The sequence below is a fragment of the Perca flavescens genome, chromosome 4, assembly GCF_004354835.1.
Source record: "Perca flavescens isolate YP-PL-M2 chromosome 4, PFLA_1.0, whole genome shotgun sequence".
NCBI classification, from domain to species: Eukaryota; Metazoa; Chordata; class Actinopteri; order Perciformes; family Percidae; genus Perca; species Perca flavescens.
The window spans coordinates 29848573-29875118 of NC_041334.1; the positions used below are offsets into that span (position 1 = coordinate 29848573).

General features: G+C 40.2%; 1 protein-coding gene and 2 long non-coding RNA genes across 3 annotated transcripts; all 3 read left to right on the plus strand.

Annotated features, from left to right (window-relative positions):
* The first annotated feature begins 4365 nt into the window (after positions 1-4365).
* LOC114553965 (keratin, type II cytoskeletal 8-like) lies at positions 4366-7345 on the plus strand. The gene is made up of 9 exons (XM_028575445.1): positions 4366-4961; positions 5136-5344; positions 5453-5513; positions 5629-5724; positions 5852-6016; positions 6131-6256; positions 6361-6581; positions 6676-6738; positions 6791-7345. Exons 1-9 carry the CDS (start codon positions 4608-4610, stop codon positions 6957-6959), a joined length of 1464 nt encoding a protein of 487 aa, XP_028431246.1. The 5' UTR covers positions 4366-4607; the 3' UTR covers positions 6960-7345.
* An 8541-nt stretch (positions 7346-15886) lies between these two features.
* LOC114554694 (uncharacterized) lies at positions 15887-16834 on the plus strand. The gene is made up of 3 exons (XR_003692451.1): positions 15887-15974; positions 16056-16166; positions 16700-16834. It is a non-coding gene; the product is annotated as an uncharacterized LOC114554694 (long non-coding RNA).
* A 418-nt stretch (positions 16835-17252) lies between these two features.
* Positions 17253-17967, plus strand: LOC114554695 (uncharacterized). Its single transcript, XR_003692452.1, has 2 exons — positions 17253-17338; positions 17610-17967. It is a non-coding gene; the product is annotated as an uncharacterized LOC114554695 (long non-coding RNA).
* Positions 17968-26546: the final 8579 nt, after the last annotated feature.

Genomic DNA, 26546 nt, shown 5'->3' on the forward strand with positions numbered 1-26546 from the left:
AGGGAGGTTGGCGGTGGTGTGGTGCTTCTTCCATTTCCTGATAACTGCACCGACAGTTGATCTTTTCTCTCAAGTTGCTTTCCGATTCTCTTGTAGCCCATCCCAGCCTTGTGCAGATCAACAATCTTGTCCCTGTGTCCGTAGAAAGCTCTTTGGTCTTGCCCATGGTGGTGATGTTGGATGCTGGTTGTTTGGGTGTTGACAGGTGTCTTTTATACAGGTAATGAGGTGAGGCAGGTGTATTTGATGTAGATAATTGGTTCGGATTGGGGCTGTGTCTTAAAGAAAGACTAACTGGCTTGTAGGAGCCAGAATACTTGCTGTTTGTCCAGGGGGTCAAATACTTGTTCTTCCTCATCAGATGGTTATCAATTTTAATAAATTCATATGATGTGATTTTCTGGAATTTTCTTTGGGATTCTGTCTTTCACTGTTAGAATGTACATATGATTAAAATTGTAGATTTTTGCATTCTTTGTAAGTGGGCAAACCTGCAAAATCAGCAAGGGGTCAAATACTTATTTCCCCCACTGTAAATGTGACGTGAGCAACGTGTCTGAAAGTTGTAAGTCTTCTGGTAGCTGTGCCAAGAGAAATCTCAATCATTTCCAATCTTACAGAGACGGAAAGTGTAGGTATATGTAAGGAGATAACATAAGCATAGGCTAATTATTGCTAACTAACATGCTAGTTAACATTAGTAATTAACCTAAACAGCTAACGTAAGTCGAAATTCCTCTACTGGGTGACAGTAAGTCACTTGGTTATGACACAATCGTTAGCCTATTTTTACAAAACCGTCTGCTACGGAGCCATAACGTGAGGTACAAGGTAATGGAGCCTTTTATACATTGTTGTGTTTCTTTAGAAATAAACAATGGACAACTAGAGTCTTTAAACGCTTCAGATGTAAAGTTATTCGCTGTCAAAGTGGCGCCAAAATGTATGCTAGTCATTGGAATGCTAACGGGAGGTGATCTCTTTGTAGCGTCAAAATGGCGCCATAGGAGGTTCGCGTTCTGAAGCGAAGCTTACCCCCTTGCCTGCTACATCTCATTTTAAGTTAAGGGGTCCTTGGTTTAAAAAACGTTGAAGACCCCTGATGTAAAGGGGAAAAATGCCATTAAGGACAAAAACTTAACCCCAAAACGTGGGGACAAAACCATATGACTATAATAATGTTATATTAAAATCGTACCTGCAAACTCAGGGCTGAAAAAGGGCTGAAAAAGGTGACACATCTCTTCTGTGTTTTTCAGACAACGGCAGCTACAGGTTGGTGTTACAGTCCTCTCCAGTAAAATACAGACACACTTTTACACCGTTTAGCTCTAAGCATTTTAACCGTGTTTAATTCAGCTGCTAGCTAACTGTAGGCTAACGTTACCTGTTGCCAACTGTAGTGTTAACTGGCGTCCCGTGCGGCAATGTTCCAGTTTCCTCTAACATCCGTTTTCGGAGCATCAGAGAGAAGCGCAGGCATTTAAGTAGCACCTAAATAAGGCAACGAAATCCGCATTGCTATTCGGTCCGGTAGATAACAGTCGTTAAAGCACCGGTGGCGTATTGTACTGGGTCTGTGCAGGTGCGATGGATCTTGACAAACCAATAGGGTGTCGGAATAGCTATGTTTATACTTCTCATCCAACCACAATCAAATTCACTCTCTCTGGATGGAGCGATCTGGATAGGCTCTTTTGTGTGTGTATTTTTGAACGATGACGAGCCGGAATGAAAACAAGCCGAACTGAAATATGAGTAACGAGGCTATTTTTAAAATGTAAGGAGCAGAAAGTACAGATAATTGCGTGAAAATGTAAGGAGTAGAAGTAAAAAGTATGCTGTAAAATAATTACTCGAGTAAAGTATAGATACCTAAAATTTCTATTTAAGTAACGTAACGAAGTATTTGTACTTCATTACTTGACACCTGTGCATGTAACCATGTCTCTGTGTCAGCCGAGATCTATCTATCTCCATTACACCATTCTATCAAATGGAAATTCCCCCCATCTCTTCCTCCCACCCTGAAACTGTCCATGGTTTTGACTGGTTTTCAATGACAGATTTATGACCTCTATGCATTTTTGCTTTGCTGCTTCTGGTGCTTTTAACAACCCCGTAGTTCTTCTGTGACATAACAGCGACTTACCCTCAGAGGTCAGAGGAGCCCTGTGGAACAATGGCCCAGTAATGTGACTGTACCGTACAGTGTGCAATGTACACTGTAATGCTAATGAGCGTTTGGGCTAAGTGGAGTAGAGACAAGGTAACGCTTAAGGGCGTAACCATTGGCCCTTTAATTAAAATGTCATCACGGGATTTCATTACTGCCAAGTCTAGACAACCGTCACCGTATTGCCCGTCAGTCAATATCAACAACAGGACTGCTGCAGTGGATTGTTTTATTATTTTCAGGGTTTTTTTATTTTTTGGAGGCTACATTGTTCAATTAGTTATTTCTCCTTTCCTTTAAAATACCCCATAAGAACCTAGTACATACTAAAATACTCACTTTTAATTACTTACGATGATGTCATCGATGAAAATGAAACAAAGGATCCCCATTTAGATCCTCGATGGACCCTCTCCATCAACCTTTGGAATGTTGCTTCAAATGATGCTTTCCTCTTTCATGTCCACCTGCCAGTACCCTGACCGAAGGTGCCATGTTCTGGAACACTCTTGTCCATGCTTAGGCACCAGGATATCATGGATTTAATGCATTGAAGCTATAGGCGTTGTTTTTTGGCATACTGACATCTGAAATCAGCACAAAATCTAGGGGTCCCATCAGCTTTATTCGTCAAGACCACTGGGGATCCCCAAGAAGATTGACAAAGCTCGATGATGTAATCCCTGAGCATTATCCTCACATGCTCTTTCCCTTTTCTTTGATGAGACCCGGTAAGCTCTGAAGTGCACCGGAATGTTTTCCACCGTGGGGATTGTTTTGTTACCAATTGTCTCTGAACAACCTGAAGGCCATTTCTTGATAAGGGGTAGCACCTCTTCAGGCAGGCTCTTGACCAAGTCAGGCTGCTCCCCTGTGGAAGCCCAACTACAGGAGGGGGAGGCATAGCAATGAATAGGTTGATACGGGAAGGCAGCTTTGGCCCGCAGGTGGTCCAGGTCAACTGGCCAAGGCCCCGGTTAAAAAGGGGAGAAATGCTCATCTTTCTTTGACCTAAGACCGTACCTGCATTCAGCCAAATTAATTTGAACCAATCAATTAATCAACCAATTATTCTGAAGCACAAGCAACACGTTAATTGAATAACTTTGGGATAAGTAAAACAAAATATTCAGTCAGTAAAATATTTGTATCCAGCTCTGCATTTTTTTGCTGATGTTCTACCTGACTGTATCATCTCAATGGTAGTTTCGCTCATAAAAGATAAATAACAAAACATTTATATTTGTTAGTGATAAATGAGCACCTACAGCCCTGCAAACATTTCCGAAATGGCTCAGGGAATGTGGATAGACTGGTTACAGCTTTGTAACTTCACAAAAGCTGTTTGGCTAAAATAAAGCATTGATAGGAGTACCTAGACATCTACTGTGGACCCCTGTGTATTGTTATGCCAATGAGACCATACAAGTTAGATGAGGTAGTGCTCTGACTGGTTTCATGTCAGTAGTAAAAGGGTTTAGGCAGGGTGTGTTATGTGTCCATTCTTGTTCAACTTGTTTATAGTTGACTTGTTTGGGCAGCAAAATGTTTGTAAAGCAGGTTGTGTTTTTGGTTATATCATGGTTAATCATTTAACTGCAGTGCTGTTTTTCAACATCTGGGAAATATACTGTATTCTTCCAATATGTTATGATATCAGATTTAATGCATATGTTGCTAAAGTAACAGTGAGGTTTAAAATAGCATGAATATAAAATGTATTTGTATACATAATATAAATGGCTTCTTACAGTTGGCTATTATGCATGCATTAACATGTAAGCAGCATTTTAATGTTGTAGCTGGTTAAGGTGTGGGAAGCTTTATCTACTATACAATACAATATATTATATTCAATACATTATTAGGTAGTTTAATGAATAATATAGCCCTCTTTATGTGTCTGCCTAGTTCTAATGAAGAACACTGAAAAGTAACTAGTAACTACAGCTGCTGTCCACGATCCCTCCCTAGATGAGAAGGGTATGATGTATCGACTTATCTAACTCTTGGGGTTACGGTGAATAAGCTAAATTCCCAATAAGTCAGCGTGTTCCTTTAAATAATATCACTTTTACTCCATTTCTTTACCTCTTATTCTCTCCCCCTTAAGCCTGTTATTCCCCTTCAGACTGTCCTGGTGTGTCAAGGCTTATCTTCTGACAAACCTTCACTACCTGTTTTACAGGACTGGTCACTCCTGTCATTCAGAGCCAGAGGCATGTACGCTGAGGTAGAGGGGAGGGTGGACAGCAAAAGTGAATGTACAGGTTGAAGCGGCTGAAGATGACCCTCCCACTCCCTCGGCACAGACATAAAAGCCGGCAGAGTCTACAGTCAGACACTCAGAGGGACTCGGCTCTCCTTTTGAAGACTGCTCATCTCCTGTTCTCCTCTTCTCAGAGTGTTGATAACCTTTACCACTGCAAACATGAGGAAGGCATACTCTGTCAGCTCTAGTAGCAGCACCAGGAGGTCCTTTGCACCAGTTAGCAGCTACGCCGTAAAGAGTTCCAGTTATGGTGCTGGAGCTGGAGCTGGTGGTCTTGGTTTTAGTATGTCTTCAATGGGTGGTGGATTAGGTAGTGGTTCTGGTAGTTATGGCTTTACTTCTAGCCAAACAGGAGGCGGCTTTGTCGCTCCACAGATCACAGCTGTCCAAGTCAACCAGAGCTTGCTGACCCCTCTGAACCTGGATATTGACCCCAACATCCAGGTTGTCCGCACCCAGGAGAAGGATCAGATCAAGACCCTCAACAACCGCTTCGCCTCCTTCATTGACAAGGTTAGTTCCTGCTGCTCTGTGTGATGGTCTTATGTTAAAAAACAATTCAGATGGAGCTTCAAATAGTCAATTAAAGCACGAGCCAAACCACATTTGATACACAGATACACTAATATATATACAAACTGCTTTTTGAAACATCTAGCAATCTTCCCTGGTTTTGTGTCCCCACAGGTCCGTTTCCTGGAGCAGCAGAACAAGATGCTGGAGACCAAATGGAGCCTCCTGCAGGACCAGACCACCACCCGCTCCAACATCGATGCCATGTTCGAGGCCTACATTGCCAACCTGCGCAGACAGCTCGACGGGCTGGGCAATGAGAAGGGCAAGCTGGAGGGAGAGCTGAGGAACATGCAGGGCCTGGTTGAGGACTTCAAGACGAAGTGAGTGCTTGCAAGACATGAACACTAGTTATAACATATACCTTGATATAGTGAGCAGATGTTCAAAATGGAGCAGATGTACTAAAGAGCTGACTTGTGTTCCAACAGGTATGAAGATGAAATCAACAAACGTGCAGCTGCAGAGAATGAGTTTGTGCTCCTGAAGAAGGTGCGAATACATCAAGATGTATTTGCAAATGGATATAATTTGCAATGGTTTTAATCTTGGGATTTGATAAAATGTAGCCAGTTATAACACTTCTTTTCCTCATGATTTTCATCAGGACGTTGATGCTGCCTACATGAACAAGGTGGAGCTAGAGGCCAGGGCTGATGCTCTTCAGGATGAGATCAACTTCCTCAGGGCCGTCTATGAGACTGTATGTATCTATAATATGTAATACTTCATAATACTATGATAACCATTTGAGTTAAAGCTAATGAGCATTCATTGTATAAATAAAAAAGGACAAAGAATTAACTGTTCAATAACCATTGGTTCTGTAGGAGCTTCGTGAGCTGCAGAGCCAGATCAAGGACACCTCCGTCATTGTGGAGATGGACAACAGCCGTAACCTGGACATGGATTCTATTGTGGCTGAAGTGCGTGCTCAGTATGAGGACATTGCCAACCGCAGCAAGGCTGAAGCAGAGACCTGGTACAAACAGAAGGTGAGTAAAAGAAAGAGTTGATGTTTATCCTGTGTCTTTTATATACACTTGCATTACCTCTCTCAACCTTCTGGATCATCTTCTTGATACACCTTGTTGTATTTTTCATAATAGTATGAGGAGATGCAGAGCACTGCCGGACAGTATGGTGACGACCTGCGCACAACCAAGGCTGAGATTTCTGAGCTAAACCGCATGATCTCCCGTCTTCAGAATGAGATTGAGGCCGTCAAGGGACAGGTATATTTCAAGACCTTCTCATGGATGATGCCTTATTATTAACACACTTCATTGTTTAAGAGGATTTGCAGTTATTAAAACATATCTGACATCATTTTCCACAGAGGGCCAGCCTGGAGGCTCAGATTGCAGAGGCTGAGGAGCGTGGTGAGCTGGCAGTGAAGGATGCCAAGCTCCGCATTAAGGACCTGGAGGATGCTCTGCAGAGAGCCAAGCAGGACATGACCCGCCAGGTGCGTGAATACCAGGAACTGATGAACGTCAAGCTGGCCCTGGACATCGAAATTGCCACCTACAGGAAACTACTGGAAGGAGAGGAGTCCAGGTGAGATAAACTTAAATATGTAATGAAGTTTCATGACTGCAGCATTAGCTTCAACTCTGAATAAGGCACTAACTTGTCATTATTCCACCATTAGACTGGCCAGCGGAGGCGCAAGCGCAACCATCCACGTGCAGCAGACCTCTGGAGGTGGTGGTAAGTTACTGATTTTATACAGCAACATCATAGTGATACCTGAACCAACAGACCAGACTGACAGGTGGATGGATAAATGACAACATGTTTTTTTCTGCTCCAGGATACTTCAGCTCCAGCTCTGGCGGTGGATTCGGCTATGGTGGCAGCAGCTTGTCTGGTGGTTATGGCGGTGCTGTTACCAAGTCCACAGTCTCATCAACCAGTTCCAGGAGAGTGTATTAAAAAGGAGAGCCAGTCCTCTTCCCCTTCAGAAACTCTTGAATTTGATCTAAATCTGTACCCATTCATGGTGCTTTGCAATACCATTGAGCAATAAATTCTGTTTATCATCATTTAACAAGAGTTTCCGAAACATGGCCTTAAACACACAAGAGCCAAAATAAAGTGTTAAAACTAAGCAAAGAAAACATTTGAAAGGATGTACTCAATCTTGACAACTTAGATGATTTTTGTACCGCAGTGCAGTGATGTACTGTACATGTTCACAGTTTCCCTTTGAACAGATTGGCTACTGGCTTATTCTTGGTACTGTCCTGTCAAATTGTTCCATGCTCAGTTTCGCCTTTACTTGCCTTCAAGTGATGATGAAACCATATTTATTTTGTAAAAGCCTTCCTACCAACATTACTGATGAATGTCCCAGCATATGACATGAAATGAATCTGAATAAAATAAATCTGAGAACTAAAATGATTGCCTCTCACTCTTATTTTTGTGATAAATTAAAGAAAAAGCTGAGGAGGGTTTTACTTGAACAGCAAGATGTAATTTCTACACTGAGATTTCACATGGGGGCAGTGCAGTGCTGTGTGTTTTTTTTTACTTTTTGCTACTCACTTCCTGCTTGGTTTTGCAGTACACTAGATATGCATGTACATTATGTCAACTCTACATCGTCATGTCATGGAAATATCAAAATTGTGATTGGTAAAGGTTTTAAATCCACAAAGCTTCACTAATTACTACTCAGTGAGACCACACAAAAAACTGGAAACAGGTCACTAATTAACAGCATTTGCAGTTCAAACATTGTGTAGATCTCCAAGGTTGTAGTGTGTTGCACAACAATGCAAACACTCTGTAACCTTATTTGATAGTACATAATTTAAGTACATTAACTGCATTATTTTCTGCAAATACAATGGTTTATTAATGTGCTGTATCCACTTAAAGTCTTTATTGGGATGTTAAGACAGATTTTTTCTTCATCTTCACCTCAGGCTGAGAGTGCTGGCAGTGATCATACATTTAATTGTTAAAATTGGTCCCAGAGGAATTACAGTTGAGTCATAATATTGATACAAGGCACATGCCAATTTCTAAAGTTGTAACCATTCATGTTTCCAAAAAAACAGTTACATCAATTACAGGTGATGCATCTTATGATGCCACCCTTTCTCAGCTTAAAATTGCTGCAACAACCGGTTCAACGTGACATCATGACTTCACGTAAACACACGCCATTTTGTAAATCCAAGTGGCGTGTTATCTGTATGCATTTTGAGCTATCCGTGTGTATGTCTACGCCAAGTGTATGTCTGCCGTATACAGCACGTTGCATTTTGAGCTATCCCTTCTTGAGATCAGTCTAACCGGTTAGAAGACCGCAAGCTTGCAGCCGTCTGTACCCAGGGCACAGTCATCGTTGGATGGCTACGACTGCTAAACAGAAGAGCGGGAAGAATTTCGACAGAGGGGAGATTTTCGTTTCTACTACTTTGTTTCTACTACTTTTCAGACACCGTTATATATTTAAAAAAGCATATAGCCTTTCTTCTATATGATTTTAACTTTGTCTAAGTTTAAGTGTAGATCAATAAAAATATTTGTTGTTGCATGGTCTACAAAATAATCTACGCAGCTTGTCTATACACTGTACATTACACATTATGGTTGCAATTCAGTTTGTAATAAAGTGGGAATCATCTTTAGTCCAACATATCATAACCTTAAAGCTGGCAATGGTAACGTTAGCCACAAGAATATTTCACAATTTAACATACCATTGCGATCTGTAGATCTATACATAATCTGTGTCCCAATCCAACATTTTAGGCTACACTGTTGTTTTGCCAAAGATGGAGGGTGGGGGTGTGGCCTTGACCAACTCCCACTTTGCTTGTTTGAAAGCCATGATGTTTCTCTCTCATGGGTGGGCCAAATTCTCTGGGTGGGCAAAGCAGAGAAAGGGGAGGTAACCTTGCTCTTTATGACCTCATAAGGAGCAGATTCCAGATCGGCCCATCTGAGCTTTCATTTTCTCAAAGGCAGAGCAGGATACCCAGGGCTCGGTTTACATCTATCACCATTTCTAGCCACTGGGGGACCATAGGCAGGCTGGGGGAACGCATATTAATGTCAAAAAACCTCATAAAGTGAAATTGTCATGCCATGGGACCTTTAAATTGCATGTTTCCATAATGAGAAACTCCAACTTGCGGTTTCTGTCATATGTCTGTTACCGTGGTTGTAACCAGCCGTGGCCCGATTGCCCTGGTCCTCCAGTAACATTAACAGTTAGCGTGTTAGCATGGTGCGTTAGTGTGCACCAATCGGGATCACTTAACCAGCTGTGTCTCAATGTTTTGGGAGTAACTAACTTGAGTACTCTATATAATTTAGCATACAAATTTTGTATTGCCCATCCCAACTATCAACATAGCCATGATGACTTAGCGTAAAGCTCAATGCTTTTTTTTTAGCTTATACAAATTATTTGCATGTTCAGTGTAGAAATAATAGAAAAAGACAGCTACTTTATCTATGTGTGCCTTCATTGAACACATATCAAACACAAAAGAACTCAAACTTCATTTCATAACTTTATATAATGATGGTGATTTTTACTTTGAAAAAGAACACTAAATACTAGTATCAAAAATGACAGTTTTAAGAAGTTATTTATTACAATGCAGCACAAGCAACAAGTAAATAAAAAAAAAGTTTAAAAAAAAGGTTGTAACTTCAATGTAGTCTAAGATAAAGATGATAATTTATATTATGTTGAGTTAAGCATAGTATAATGTTGGAGAAAGATAACTTATTCCGGCACTTTAAAGAGCATTTGTCAGCTTTTATTTTCTTACGAATCTGGTTTTCTTAGAGAACACACCTGTGAGCATGTGATCTCAAACACTGCACAACGGAGCAAAGTTCATTAGGAGGCTGATCCTTCCATAGAAAAAGACCTTTGTTTTCTTTGCCCTTACTGCTGCGTGAAGAAGCACAATAATGAGCTATTGATTGAAGGGGGGCTCTTCCACAGGATTGGAATAACTCCTCGGGAGTGATTGAAGAGATTGACCTCACCCTTAACCAGTGCCCAGCACCACAATCAATAAACATTACACCTTCCACAAACCCTGACACCTCAGTCGATACTGGTGAATATTAGCAGCAACCTTACGGGAACACTGAATAGCGGTGTGCAGCATGTGGGTTGGGTAAGGGTCAAATCACTTAGTGGCTGCAGGTAGTAATGAGGTAGGCATATGTGTGTGTTAGGATAACGTCCAGGAAAAAGACATTGGCCCTCATTTATCAACCTAATGTAGAAACCAGTGCAAATATGAGCGCAGAAATCATATTACGACAGACTTCATGTGTGATTCATGAAACGTTTGTATTACACCAATCAAAGCGTAAGAATGGTCGTACATTGATAAATGCAGTGGCTGGAAACGATTATTTAAATATCACGCCCCAATATATTCTCGGTTTTGAGGCCTTGCCACTACAATTTACGACATGGAGAGGCATAATCCGGCTGAGAAGCAGCAATTTTCAGAGGTAGAGATTGAAACCCTGATATCTCCGGTTCATTTGCACTAACGTGTGTACTATTTGGCAGCCTGAAAACTAGTATTAAAGGCTGTAGAAAGAATGCGGAATGGAAAGAGATCACTGATGCAGTCAACAGTGTTGCCATGGTAAATTGGACTCCAGCTGAAGTTTATTTAATGTATACATCCTTGACATATGTATGCATATGCTATAGTCCTAATAGTAATAGTAAGACACTGCAGAGTTTATGCAGTGTCTTTTATTTAACTTTTTTTTCATGAGTCAGAGCCAGGCAACGGCTGTGAGAGAGACCGCGTGTCCTCCGGACCACCAGCTCGACCCTGTCCTGACAGCAGAGGGACTGGAAAAACAAGCCGAAATATGTCGGTCAGTGGCAGAAATAAATTGTTCACTTGTGGCCATTAACGACACTTTAAAAGAGAAACAAAAACCTGAAGAATAATTAAAAATGTTGTGCATTGTCATGTTTCCTGTATTGAGTATCATTGTCAAACATAACACTATACCTATTAAAAGCGAGGAATAATATCCTGTCTCATTCGTATAGCCCCCAGTTGGGGCTGTGCTCTGCTCTCACTGCTCTCTGGGCATTGGGTCATCTAGCTCCATCACTATATTTATGGCACCCTGTTTTTCTGCACGATGTTGTGCAGAACCCCACAGGCTAAAACAATGTTGCAGACTTTTTTTGGCGTGTATAGTAGGGTCCCCCACGCTGATGCAAGACAGAGCCATCTGCCCTTAATCAATCCGATGGAGTGCTCCACCGTGGCCCGTGCACGTACGTGTGCGCTGTTGTGCATAGAGGTCCTCTAAAAGAGCCAGATCTGCCATGCTGATAAGTGATCAACTGATGACTTCTGATTCTCCTGTTAAACTGATTATATGCTGCACCGCAAGCCCACACTGACTCGAAAACTTGCGTACAGGAGTTCAGACCAGACATAAGATTTTATCACAGCCTACGCTCACGTTCAAATTGATAAATGCCTTGCTTTGCGTAGGAATCGGCGTACGCCCGTACGGCTGTTTTACGTCATAAGCACGTTCCATAAATGAGGGCCATTGTTGCTGTCGCTGACAATCTTTATAACTCTTAATACATTTATAATGAGAGTTGATGGGCATCTCATGCGATGAAAACTCTGACTATGCTACATTGTTTTCTTGCTTAAATAATAAACTGAATCTCAATTCCCATGAAAGTGCAAGATGGAGGTCTGTTTACATGCTTTCAAGTTAGACATAACATGATGTTTTTTCATGTAATAAAAATAGATAAAAAAAGTCAAAGAAAAGAAATGGTTGCTGTTGTGCTTTCCACAAGACACTTCTGCAGAGGGTGAAAACAGGAGAGAATGATCAATTTGCGGCATCTGCCATAGTTTGCAGCCTGGTCTCATGGAAGTTCGTGTAAATGTGACGTTATTTGAATCTATTGATGTTTTTGTCGTTTTTTACGTGGTGGACAACACGAAAATGTAAAGTAATGTATTTCAATGGGAAGCATATTTCGTGGCCACAGCACGAAAATGGTAGGAGTAATATAAAAAGCCGAAATCCGCGTAGGGAGGTTGGACGGGGTGGTGGATGGGTCAAACAACATAGGACTTTCATTTCCCATCCCAGAAAAACCCCAGGGTGTATCCAAAATTCTACACTTCCAACTTCTACTTATGAGAAATATACCAATATATTTAAAAACTACAACTCCCACTATAGACACGTCCCAGAATCTGTTACAAAGCTTGAGCACTTGTAGTTATTCCGGGGTGGGTGGGAGGACGTGTTCGGCTCCTCTTTCTGCTGTCTGTCGTGAGTGGGCTTCATTCCGTTTCAGATTGATGCCGCCCGCCGGCCGGCCGAGCACACAATACATGAGACAAATACATGAAACTGTATTTTATTATTATTATTTTATTATTTATTTATTTATTGTTTAACTCCTCAAATACAACGTTAGATAAAAAAATCAATATTACGAATATTATGTATTTGTATCTTTTCTATCCGCCGAGCGGTAATTACGACGTCACTTCCGGAGTCTTCAGCTGATTTCTTTTAAACGTTATTACGATGCATAACTTACTGGAACAAAACTGAGCAACGTTTTGTTGCTGGTGACAAAACTACTGCTTATATTCTAATGTAGAATGTGGTCTGTTATTTTCTTGATAACAGACCGTTGCTAAGTATAACACACCGTTGCCATGCATAGCAGAGCGTTGCCATGGACGCAGTTCTGTTCCCTCCGGAGGAGAGCTATCAATAAATCCGCTAGAAGAAGATTGGCGTCGGGGTCCTGATCACCCAAGGGGGTAAGCTTTGCTTCAGAACTCGAGCCATCATGGTGCCATTTTGTTGCTAACTGGCCATCACCTCCTGTTAGCATTCCGCTGACCGCCATTTTTTTTTTACGTCACTTGACTGCGAATAACTTTACATCTGAAGCGTTTAAAGACTCTATTTGTCCGTTGTTTAGTTCCAAAGAAACACGACAATGTATAAAAGGCTTCATTACCTTGTACCTCACGTTATGGCTCCGTAGCAGACGTTTTTGTAAAAATAAGCTAACGATTGTGTCATAACCAAGTGACTTACTGTCGCATAGTAGAGGAATTACCGTATAGTACAGGAGAAGCTCGCAGGCAGTTTTGACTTACATGAGATGTTTAGGTTTAATTACTAATGTTAACTAGCATGTTAGTGATCAATAATTAGCCTGTGCCCATGTTATCTCCTTACATACACCTACAGTCTCCGTATCTGTAAGATTGGGAATGATTGAGATTTCTCTTGGCACAGTTACTAGAAGACTTACAACTTTCAGACACGTTGCTCACGTCACATTCTCTCAGTTGGAGGCTGCGCAGTAAAGCTGGCCATCACCGGAAAAGTGCTTCTAATAGCCTTCACTTGTCTCCATCCAGAGCAACAGGGTCTATTGGTCCATTATATACTGTCTATGTGATCACCCCGTCGTTGTTGTATTCGCTATAACAACGCTCTACATTATCCCTTACGTACATTGAAGCGATACTGGCGTTATAGCTGATCGCCGTCTGATTCTGTGAATGAATGCCCGCATTGCATCGTGGGACATCGGCTTTGATTGCGCCCAGCTCGGCTCATATCGTATGGAGCTAGATTTGTGTCTTTATTACATGAGAGAAAGTAAATGATCTGAGAGAAAAAAAAACTACTGATAGCAAAAAAGCATTTTATGAGAGAAAAACAAAAAATACTGATAGCAAAAAAGCATTTTATGAGAGAAAAACAAATATTTGAGAGAAAAAGTTTTCATACCAATAGCAAAAAATAATAATATATGAGACTAAAAAAAGTTTTGAGAGAAAGTATTTTTTCATACAACATAAAAAAATATAAAAAAATCTCTCTCAAAATACTTTTTCAAACTCTCAAATATATATTTTTTGCTATCAGTGTGAAAACATTTTCTCTCAAAAAAAAATGTGTTTCTCTCAAAACGTTTTTCTTCTCGTTCTCAAGACCTAAGTCTTTGCTCTCGATGCAATGTCTTGCTCTCGTGTCAGGATTTTGCTCTCGCTGTGAAAATAATGTCATGGGCGGGGCCACGTTCCTATTGGCTAGTCGGGTGAGCACCGTCTTGTCTTGGGAGTCGAACTGAATCATTACACCATTGTCGATTCAACGGCCATGGATTAGTGATGATCATGCACAATTTATCTGGAGGGTGGCGGTAGTGCGCTAAGTTAGTCCGCATCCGCTGTTAAACAAGCAACTGAAGAAGAGTAGAAGAACGGCCATAGATGCGCTTGCCTTAGTTGAGTGTGGAGACTCCAATGTTTGGGTAAGATGATGACACACACAACTCAATGGGTAGCTGGCTGGGCAAGTTCAGCATCACTGAAGATTAAATCACGTTAAATAGGCTATCCTAAATATAAGCTAGTTTGCCATTACTGATGTGTTTGTCAGATTGACATGGACAAAGAATAGCACTCATATTCATGAATGTGTATTATATTATTAGCATGCTAATCGCTAGTACAGCTAATCGCTAATTAGCCATCATGCTAGGTAAACTTGCAAACTCACCTGGTCTTTACTATTTGTTAAATCAAATGCCAATTGAATATGTTGATTTAGATAGTTTCACTCCTTATTTAATGAGTAGTGAGCTAGCTCGTTTCTACCTTTGCACTTGCTAGCCTCAAAGCACCTGAAGAGTAACTGCTTGTTCATCATATACAACCTCAGTTTTACTCCATGGACTCAGAATAAACTATTTTGTTTTAAGGGCAATATGATACTGTCTACTTCATAGACTTCAAAGACAATGCAATCAATTCATTAGAAACACCTGTGGGTCCTCAAAATGGCAGTTCTGGGACTAAATGGTACCCATAAATACAGGAAATGTACATTTTTGTGTAAAATAAAAAGTTACTGTCATTGTAATGTGCATTCTTGCTTCTTTTTATTTCCACCATGGAAAATCACTGCAGTGACCGCACACAACCTCCGGTAAGTAATTGCAAAGTTTATTTCAGTGCTGTTGCCACACAATATGTTTTTGAGGTGTCCTTACATGCAGAATCCCTTTCAGTCTTATGGCCATGAAACCGAGAATGTGCAACACCTTCCTAAAGTTCAGGTACGAGGCCCTCTTTACCCAAATGTTGAATTATCTGTAGCCTATCTGCACTTCATCTCCTGGTTGATTTTTTTTTTTCTTCTATTTTCCCTCTTACAGGTATCAATTAGGTTGCAGCTATTAATAAGGGCCAGGGATAGACTGGCTGCTGTAATCAGTCGGGAGCCCATTGATTTCGAATATCTTCACTTCATCACCTGTCAGGAACTGCAGTAAGTTCTTTAAGAGAAGACAACTAAAAACATTTTTTTATGTTGGAGGAAGACCTGTCTTAAGTTTCATGTTGAGAATTACTCACCAAGAGGAATGAATGGAATAATATTTATATTTAAAAAATAGTGTTGGGGAAAGAAAAAGCGGAATCAATTTGTGGCCCTTTATGTTGATTCTTTGGTGCTGCGCCACACATTGGTCTATGGATGGAGAAAACATTGTAGTTAGGTTAATGATGGGTTGGATGGGGTGATGTTCAAATAATATGTTACAGTGGATATAAGCAAATTGCACATTTCTTATCAATGGTTGCCTGTTCCAGAGATAATATCCAATCTGATAATTTTAAGGTACAACATAGTGGTGTTTGGAATCATCGATGGCTTTTCCCGAAAGGTACAGTTGGCTTTACAATTTTTAAATTGAACTACTGGTTTACATTTTTAGTTTTGCTTGAATCTAACATTTTTAATTCCTATCCTCAATCAGGTTTTGTACCTCAATGCGGCTGGGAATAATAAGGCAGAGACTGGTTTGAGGTTTTTCATGGAGAGTGTGCAGAAACATGGATGGCCATCAAGGTAAGTAAGGACCTTCTCCCTCCTTCCAGTTTCAAATAGTATTGCTTTCAAATTAATCTCACAATGCTCTCTGTCATTCAGAGTACGCGGTGACCAAGGCGTAGAAAATGTGGAGATAGCAAGATCCATGTTCACTGTGCGAGGAACAGGTCGTGGCAGCTTTATAGCTGGGAAAAGTGTGCACAACCAAAGGTGAAGATGGTCTATGTTATTACTTTCCTCTCAATCCAGGGTTCACATTGTATCCTACCTACAGTGAGCTACATCCATCCCAACAATTAGCTTGATTATGTTTGACACCTGATAGTAACCTGATTGCAAGTCCCCCAAACTACGGGGGTATTACATATACATCCTAGGGGGAGCCTTGTCTGTTTTTTTCAGGCATGAAGAACTGCTCTACAGATATCGTTTGAGAGGTATTACCTGAAGTAGACTGATATCTAGCGGAATAGACAAGAAGCCACAGGCACCAAAGCTGATACTAGTCCAGACTACCGTTTTGACAAAAGCATTACTTCTGCCCTTGGCATCGATTGACTAATCATTACAATTGATGCCGCTGTTTATTAAACTTCAGAGTGGAAAAGACACTTTCCCTTACACTAGACCAACCGTCAGTCAATTGGATTCTAACTTTTGTAGCCAGGCTAATATAATTTTGTAAATACTAGTATTTTTTTTCTCAGTGCAATTGACCACTTTACCATGTAACAAATTTGCAGAGTGGAATGACTATGGAGAGATGTGTGAAACGCTGTAACATCTCAGTACTACAACATGCTTCACACCTTGGAGGAAGAGGGGTTTGTAGACCTCTCAAATGTTGTTCACCTCTTCTGTCTTGGGTACGTTTTCATTCCACGCCTACAAGCAGACCTTCAAAACTTTGTAGAGACATGGAATTGTCACCCCTTGAGGACCAAGCAAACCTGACCCCTAATCAGCTTTGGAGAATTGGGAGGATGCAAGTACCGGTGCAAGAGCCAGATCTGTCTGAGGTTTGTCCCAAACATTGCAGCATGCAATACATTAGTTTTAAAGTGGGTTATATGTACATAAAGGATCTAGATAACTACGACCTAACATAGTATGAATATTCAATCTCACAGTACATTAGAAGAAAATTGTTATAATAGTATTTTGTTTGACTTTTCATTCATTTTCTATTACAGATCAAACACTTGCATGACCAGGAAGCTTGTGGTGCTGATCCAGAACATGGAGTCATAGTACCAGAAACTGCATGCCCCTTGTCAGCTGAGGCTATTGCGGCCCTTACAAGATATTAACTCCACTGCAGAGTCCTCTTCTCTTGGGCGGGATATCTATATGCATGCTCTTCAATTGGTCTCATTCCTTTTGTAAGTGCTGGATAAGCAGTTTACAAAACGTAGCATTTGTTTCTGTCGTATTATTTAACACAATTTGACTTCTTTGGATTTAAAGTTTGTTGTAAGCCTACATCAGCTGGGCTTTTTGAAGCATGACACTTAAATTAAATCAATCATACAGGAGCTATCATTACCTAACAGGACAGTTTTGCTGGCATTACTGATTGAAGATGTGGCCGCTAACATCACCTAAATTCTTGTCACCCTTTGTCTCTCTCTTCATCTTCCATCCATCTCCAAGGATGCAGCAAAGTTGGTGATGACGGTGATGTGGGGTTCCAACAACTACAAGAGGACCTAAGGGCCATATCCACACAGCAACTCCTTACACAAGCAACAATGGGATAAAGCAGTCTCCGTGTAAGAGACCTCCAATGCCTGCTCTATAGTGATAGGGTAATGGTGGCCATAATATGAAAAATTGTCAGAATGTTCAGTTTGTGTTACTGTTTCTAGGACATGTTGAATCAACTGTATGATCTTTTGTAAGGATCTCTTTCTCCGCACTAGCATGTCAATCAGCTGTGCAAGGAGGCTCCAGCCCACAAGTGTTTTTTTTGTGACAAATTCTGGTAATAAACTGATAGTTGGTGATCTTACCCACTGTGTGCATTATTACTTTTATTGTTATTACTATAATATTGCACATAGCCTATTATGGACACAATGTATGAAGAATAATATTTACCAACCATCCAGCATTTGCACTGTCGACAACAAATAAAGCTAAAAAGCATTACTTTTTCTATTTAGAATAGGGCTGAGCTCTTATGCTGTATGGACGTGTATGTACTATTGCAGTAACTGAACCGCTACAAGATGGCAGGACAAGTTAGCAGGTTGACCTTGACGCGTCAATCAGGAATTATTGTGTCTGTTTAGTTATTGCAATAGCACACAAATCCATGTAATTGAATGGCACCACACCTAGAAATCATGTATTACCTTTTATCAATAGCCAATACAAATAGCCTACTCAATCAAAACTTGAGGGGAATGCAGTTTCAATTGATTAACTGGTGCAAATAGCCTATTACCCCATGTATTAACTTAATTCTCCATTGACCCACCTGCTCACAACGGACGTCTCAGTCAGGGTTTCTGAGGTACAGTTTAGAATTAGTTTACGTAAATGTATATAAAAGTATTGTGTTAATCATTTAATAGACTAGTTCATTTCAGTATATTCAGAAAAGCTGAATATAGAAATTAAAGATTTATTTCGCATCACACATGCCGTTGGCAAAAATTACTGAAAAAACCTTAACGCTTATCTGTGGAAAATTAGGATATATCCATTATGCATGGTAAATGGTGAACATGGAAAGTAGTAACGCAAGCATAAGGAATAAATCTGAAAGAAAGTATTGTCATATATTGTATTCTTTAGTCAGAATGATGGACTCCTTCCCTCCAGAAAACACAAGGATGGCCAGTGGTCCAAACAGTTTATTATATACATATTTATCCATTTTCCCTATTAAGAGATATGTATGGTAAGAGAAGTATGGTTTTACAGACAAAGGCAAAAATGTGTAGTAACATTGTGGTTTATAGTCCTTGAAAACAGAAAATGTCCTTTTACATGAATTTCTGAGGACAACTATAATGATCTTTAAAATCTATCAAAAGACCATAAGTCTAGGAATAATAAAAGACTTCCCAATCGAACAGAAGCATATCTGGATGCTAATACATTGAACTGTAAATCACCAAGAATACATAGATTTCCAAAAAATCCTCATGGTGTGATGTTTTGATGATGTGATGGTGAATTTTTTCTCTTGTTAGTTAACATTGGAGAATCAAAGTTTTAAAAAAAAGCATTGTGGGTGTCTTAAAAAAACAAGACAACGAAAAACACAATAGATTAACCCTCACATACTGATCATGTTCTTTCTCTGCCCCAATTCACATCAAATTCCCCATCAGTCATTAATTAATAGTTGATTAATTAACTCTGCTAGAATATAAATAATACAGTAACATGCTTTAATGGTGATTTTTGAATTTTTTGTTATGAATACAGGTCAAAGTCTCTCTTATTTACATGGAGTCTGGCTCTAAAAGTCCACCGAGCAGATATGTGTTTGTACAGCTCTCAATGTTAAAATTGGTCAAATTGGACCCTGAACAGTATGTAAAGGTTAAGACCATGCTATGCAAATTCACAACTCCCCTGTGGAATCTGGCCATATTCGAGTATATAACGTTTGATGCATCATGAATTTACTGTCATACTTGCCTTCCTGTCAAAGACAAAATCGGGAATGTCAGAGTAGCTGCGTCTGACTGAGAGACCATACTCTCTCATCCTCCCACACAGGGTGGATCTTGAAATGCCATGAGCATTAGCCAGAGTGGTCAAAGGTAGGTTGGTGCTTAAAAGACTTTCAATAACATCCCTACCGATACTCAATCTAGGTTGCCCCACACTTCCATTCCACTCGACTACAGCTACATTGTCAACTAAAGGGGTGACAGGACTGTTGGAAAGCAGAGCCTTGATCACCTCATTGAGCTGCTCAAAGCCAACTATAACACATTGAGGAATATCCATATAAGCTGCCCCTGCCCGTAAAAACTGCAGTTCCTGACAGGTGATGAAGTGAAGATATTCGAAATCAATGGGCTCCCGACTGATTACAGCAGCCAGTCTATCCCTGGCCCTTATTAATAGCTGCAACCTAATTGATACCTGTAAGAGGGAAAATAGAAGAAAAAAAAAAAATCAACCAGGAGATGAAGTGCAGATAGGCTACAGATAATTCAACATTTGGGTAAAGAGGGCCTCGTACCTGAACTTTAGGAAGGTGTTGCACATTCTCGGTTTCATGGCCATAAGACTGAAAGGGATTCTGCATGTAAGGACACCTCAAAAACATATTGTGTGGCAACAGCACTGAAATAAACTTTGCAATTACTTACCGGAGGTTGTGTGCGGTCACTGCAGTGATTTTCCATGGTGGAAATAAAAAGAAGCAAGAATGCACATTACAATGACAGTAACTTTTTATTTTACACAAACATGTACATTTCCTGTATTTATGGGTACCATTTAGTCCCAGAACTGCCATTTTGAGGACCCACAGGTGTTTCTAATGAATTGATTGCATTGTCTTTGAAGTCTATGAAGTAGACAGTATCATATTGCCCTTAAAACAAAATAGTTTATTCTGAGTCCATGGAGTAAAACTGAGGTTGTATATGATGAACAAGCAGTTACTCTTCAGGTGCTTTGAGGCTAGCAAGTGCAAAGGTAGAAACGAGCTAGCTCACTACTCATTAAATAAGGAGTGAAACTATCTAAATCAACATATTCAATTGGCATTTGATTTAACAAATAGTAAAGACCAGGTGAGTTTGCAAGTTTACCTAGCATGATGGCTAATTAGCGATTAGCTGTACTAGCGATTAGCATGCTAATAATATAATACACATTCATGAATATGAGTGCTATTCTTTGTCCATGTCAATCTGACAAACACATCAGTAATGGCAAACTAGCTTATATTTAGGATAGCCTATTTAACGTGATTTAATCTTCAGTGATGCTGAACTTGCCCAGCCAGCTACCCATTGAGTTGTGTGTGTCATCATCTTACCCAAACATTGGAGTCTCCACACTCAACTAAGGCAAGCGCATCTATGGCCGTTCTTCTACTCTTCTTCAGTTGCTTGTTTAACAGCGGATGCGGACTAACTTAGCGCACTACCGCCACCCTCCAGATAAATTGTGCATGATCATCACTAATCCATGGCCGTTGAATCGACAATGGTGTAATGATTCAGTTCGACTCCCAAGACAAGACGGTGCTCACCCGACTGGCCAATAGGAACGTGGCCCCGCCCATGACATTATTTTCACAGCGAGAGCAAAATCCTGACACGAGAGCAAGACATTGCATCGAGAGCAAAGACTTAGGTCTTGAGAACGAGAAGAAAAACGTTTTGAGAGAAACACATTTTTTTTTGAGAGAAAATTTTCACACTGATAGCAAAAATATATATTTGAGAGTTTGAAAAAGTATTTTGAGAGAGATTTTTTTATATTTTTTTATGTTGTATGAAAAAATACTTTCTCTCAAAACTTTTTTTAGTCTCATATATTATTATTTTTTGCTATTGGTATGAAAACTTTTTCTCTCAAATATTTGTTTTTCTCTCATAAAATGCTTTTTTGCTATCAGTATTTTTTGTTTTTCTCTCATAAAATGCTTTTTTGCTATCAGTAGTTTTTTTTTCTCTCAGATCATTTACTTTCTCTCATGTAATAAAGACACAAATCTAGCTCCATAATATCGTAGCTTACTGTTCTGTCTTATTTACTGTAATATTTCACCGGTAATAAGACCGAAATAATATTGTTAAAATAAAGAAATGCATACCATGATAACAGCTAAATACATGTTGAAAGATGTAGCGTTATAGTTTTAAAAATATCAATAAACAACAAAGCAATCCAGCTTCCCTGTCCGAAATACACCGAAATAATAACATTAAAAGAAATACATATAAACCGTGATAAGATCTGGTGAATAAATGTTGATTAAAACAGCAATTATTGGGCTAAAAATACCAATGATATGAAAGCTGTATCCAGCTTCTCTGTTGCAGCCGAGTGGCAGAAAGTTTCGTGCTGTGATTACGTAAGATGCTTCTCATTGAAATGCATTAGTATAAAAAACGTGACCCCAACACGTAAATCTTCACAATTACGTAATGGTATCACGTTCTAATAGATTTAATTTCGTAATGCCATCACGAACTGATGTGAGACTGGGTTGGCATTTCCTTCTAGAGAAAAACGTGGTTCTCTCTTCTGCAGATTTGAAACACTGGTCGCGTGTTTCCATAGGGTCCAAGATGCTCGTCAGAATCACCGAAATAAATCCACTTTTCTTGGGAAATGGAGCTATTTCAAAGCAAACGTTCGCTTGTGTGTCAACCTGTCGTGACCGAAGTCACAGGGCAAAGACAAGAAGTGGGGGGTGACGTGAAGTTTTATAGCTCAGGCCACCAGACATGGCTCCATGATGTTTTTAGGGTCCCTCTAAACGAATGGGAAGGCTCCAAATTCTTGAATACCTTATCCGCAGCCCCTCCCTCCGGCCATTTTGTGGTCCCTTTTCCTTGTGGTGACCTTTTGGAGTTTGGTGAAAAGGCTCTGGAATTTACGAGTAGGCCCAGACTTCTTTGTATCTCTGAGCACATGTTGGCTGAAAACGCTTTGCTTGAAAAAGATAATGTTTAACCCACTACTGGATGGTTCCAACAGCAGTGTGTGCAGAATGCTGCATAATCATCGCCCTGGACTTCGCGGAGGAAGGGGTAAGTCCTTTGCAAATCTTTAGTGAATGCTGACTTTCTCTTCGGCATTGTCGTAGTTTAGCCTAGCTAGCGATATAGACTAACCGTTAAAACCAAAAATGAGACAGATACAAAGAGGCATAGCAACAATGTTTACAAATATACATTGTAACGCTGGCTGCACAGATTATGCAGACGCAGACTGCTATGATTGACTGACACACACAGACATTGTTAAAATCATACGCTGGACGCATTATTAGTCTTTCTACATGGGTTTAGTTAATGATCGGGCTCTAATAAGACCAAGTCGGCTATGTAATCGCTGACAACCGGGACAATTTCATAGTGGTTGGTGTAAACATTTTGGCATCCTGACTCCTGACTTAGGACACGGTGACAAACGGTGGTGGTGAACTGGTTAGCAAACATTTTGTATATAGCTACACCTCCAACAGATACAGAGCAACATAATTATTCACTTGGTTTCCTGTTTTATACCACATGGCGAATGTTAGTCCAGTAATCACTCTCTTTTAGTTATTGGTCTGTAGCTACCCCTGAGGGAAAGATCTGGCTCTTAGTCTGGTAAATGCTCCAATATGTTTTTAAGATATTTGCTATGCTATTTGCTTTGTCTTAGCTGTTTAGCCTTTAGCAGTTTTGTGCTGAGAAGGCAGTGCAGAGTGGGTTTTTATAAAGATGATAACTTTGTCTAAGTTTGTGCAGAATTAAAGTTAAGTTAAATTACATGTTTCCATTATGAGGAAGTCAAACTTGCAGTTTCTCTCATACGCCTGTCAAAGTGGTGGTTGCCGAGATAGTTAACAGCCGTAGCAGTAACCTTAGCAATTAGTGCGTGTTTTCATGATGGCGTTAGCCAGCACCAGTTGGGATCACTTCACCAGGTGTGTGTCTACATTTTTGCAAGTAACTAACTTGACTAATTTAATGTGAGTACCTGAATGTTGAAATTTCTGTAAATGCCCATCCCTACTAGTAGCCGTGATTAATTAGTGAAGCTCAATGCTTACCTGTTAAGAGGAAATTATCCAACTTGGCATCCGTCTTAAAGTCCTTTTGGGCTCTAAGCTGTCTATCTTTCAAATGCATCTCCAATGTTTAACCTTGTTTTACCACGTCTCTGGTCATCCAACTGTTTAGAAAGATGCCAAGGCTTTTTAGGTCGGGTAGAATCTATCTCATTTGGTTGCTGCTTTCATGGCTCCTGCAGGCTGAGCTTGTCTTTTCATATCTGGCAACCCAGCCTGATCTGGCGAGCTCCAGTTTTCCACTCGCAGATCAGTCTGGCATCTTGAGATAGAGAACATTTGGAGCCGTTAGTCAAACGACCGGGCCAATCAGCGTTGGTTTTGAGGTGGGTTAGGTGGTGATAGACAGATGGTTTATCCAATCAGCTAACCAGTATTTTCAGACAGCGGTAGCCCTATTTCTGTTAGCCGCTCGCTAATGCTTTTTTCTCTTGGATCCTTCTTTTGGAATATGGACCGGGAACTTGAAATGGTGCTACACAAACGGCAAATATCCTTTACCGGCATGTTGCTTGCTTGCTGAGCTAACGAGCTATGCTTTGCCTGCAGCAGCAGGGGCTTGTGGTTGTATTTTCATGCCCTTCATTGATCTGACTGGTTGATTTGGCCCGTCTATCACCAACATAGGTGGTGATAGACAGATGGTTTATTCAATCAGCTAACCAGTATTTTCGCCCCTTCCCAAAAGTTCTCCAACGGTAAGTTCCCAGATGGATATGCCGAGCAAATGCGAAACAATCCATCTGGCAGGTTAGTGGATGACAACACACAGACCAAAACAAAGGCAGATGTTCCAGACCTGAATGGCAATTTCTAAGGAGAACATACTGGCTTTAGCATTGTTGTCAGAGAAGAAAGTATTTCTACTTGAAGTGCTCATATTATGCTTTTTGGCTTTTTCCCTTTCCTTTATTGTGTTACATATCTTTTTTGTGCACGTTATAGGTTTACAAAGTCAAAAAGCCCAAAGTCCACCCCAAAGGGACTTCCTATCTCCAACAGAAAACACTGTTCACAAACTTCTCCAAACAGCTCTATGGTAGTCCAGCCTTTACTTCCGTGACGAACGTGCATCACTTTGGAACACACGTTATAATGCTCGCCTAGCTGCTAGCATGGCACGCACTCATACTCTGCAACTGACAAGCTAGCAGTGCTTACCTACTGCGCATGTGCGACTCCCAACAAAGGTGTTTTCACTTACTGTGCCTGATTAGACCTCTTCTCTTAACAGGCTTGTGCAGTCTAAGCTTGATCATCATCTATCTCACTCTCCAGGTAGTTTTGTTGCAGCTGTTAGGGTGGAACAACTTATTGTAACGCTGAGTCACACTACAAAGTGGCACAAAGACATGACGTGATAATAATTAAAAAAAAAACATACTGTAGTTACAGAGTATTGTTTTGTGTGTGCATGTACAATACAGTATATCTGCACTATCAGTGTTACTGTGAACTTGTCCTCCATCATGGATGTCCATAATGACCTTCACTATGCAAATAATGATGTGAATGTAAATATGAATTTGCTTGTTTGTGGTGATCAAGGTCATTTTGTCTTGGCATTTTATCAGTGCTACATTATGGAATCAGTTATCTTTTTGTTATTATGCTGTGTAATCTTTGCTGTAAAGGTTGCTAAAGGTTAATTATTAGTCTCATTAGAATTACACAGAAAAAAAAAAAGAAATGCAAAAGAATCTGAATCTGTGGGAGTGCACAGCCTGTCAAAAGGGAAAAGGTTTACTACAATGTTCTGCATCATGAAATACATAAATGAAAAATGGTTAATGGTTAAAGTTAATCAAAGGAACAACAGAATAAACCTTAAAAACGAATCTATTTCATACAGTAGCTTTAGTAACGCTTTCTCATGTAACAAAAGCCACTTTGACAAAGATGTGATTCCAAAGGAAATTGCTTTTTGGCTGCATTTATAAATATATAGGTGTGTTATTCTTTTGTCTAATGGTACTGCAGAGGTACGTGTGTAATATTAACCCACATAGTGGATGGCAGTGAGTAGGCTGCCCTGTGTTGGTGCTGCCTCTGTGTGCCCTCGAGCTGATGTGTTGAAGTTCTTGTCCAGTGTTCAGACACACCAGCTCTTAAATAGAGGGAGATATATTGTGATGTCAGCCGTGCTCCTGGAGCTTTGGCCTCAGCGAAAAAAAAATGTCAAAGAATTCTTTTTGTAGATGTAATATCTGATCCTTCATAGCAGACTTTTTCACTTTTCAAGTTCAGTTGAATTAAATTATTCTTCATTATTTTATATTATGTCAAATGTATTAAAGGCATAATATTTATGATTTCCCTAAAAACAATGACAGACTCATACAAAAGTAATCCTTCTCAATCATCACTTATGACACACTAGTAGTATGTGGCGTATCTGCAGAAACCCTGTCAGCAAAGAGTTATTGGGTACCACATGGGTGTGTTACCCCCAGCCTATAATAACTCCGTGCAGGGTGTGTAGTTTTAAACATGCTTTTAGCCTCTTAACATGTTCAAAATGTCATTACAAGTGCCTACCCAAGTGATTCCTTCCAAGTGAACACAGTGAATCTAACTGCAGTAGATGTGAATGAAATGCATAAAGTTGTGCTAACACAGCTCTGTTTAGTTCTGGTGTTGAGACAGCAAGACGAGTGCTTAGGGACCGTCTACAAAGTACAACACCGAAAAGAGATACAAAAATATTCCATCCATCTTTGTCCGCTTATCCGGTGTCGGGTCGCGGGGGGAGCAGCTCCAGCAGGGGACCCCAAACTTCCCTTTCCCGAGCAACATTAACCAGCTCCGACTGGGGA

Coding starts and splice junctions, on each gene's coding strand:
- LOC114553965 (XM_028575445.1), top strand. CDS start 4,608: ATGAGGAAGGCATACTCTGTCAGCTCTAGTAGCAGCACCAGGAGGTCC. Junction 5,725..5,851: donor TCAGGGCCGTCTATGAGACT/GTATGTATCTAT, acceptor TTGGTTCTGTAG/GAGCTTCGTGAGCTGCAGAG. Junction 6,257..6,360: donor TTGAGGCCGTCAAGGGACAG/GTATATTTCAAG, acceptor CATTTTCCACAG/AGGGCCAGCCTGGAGGCTCA.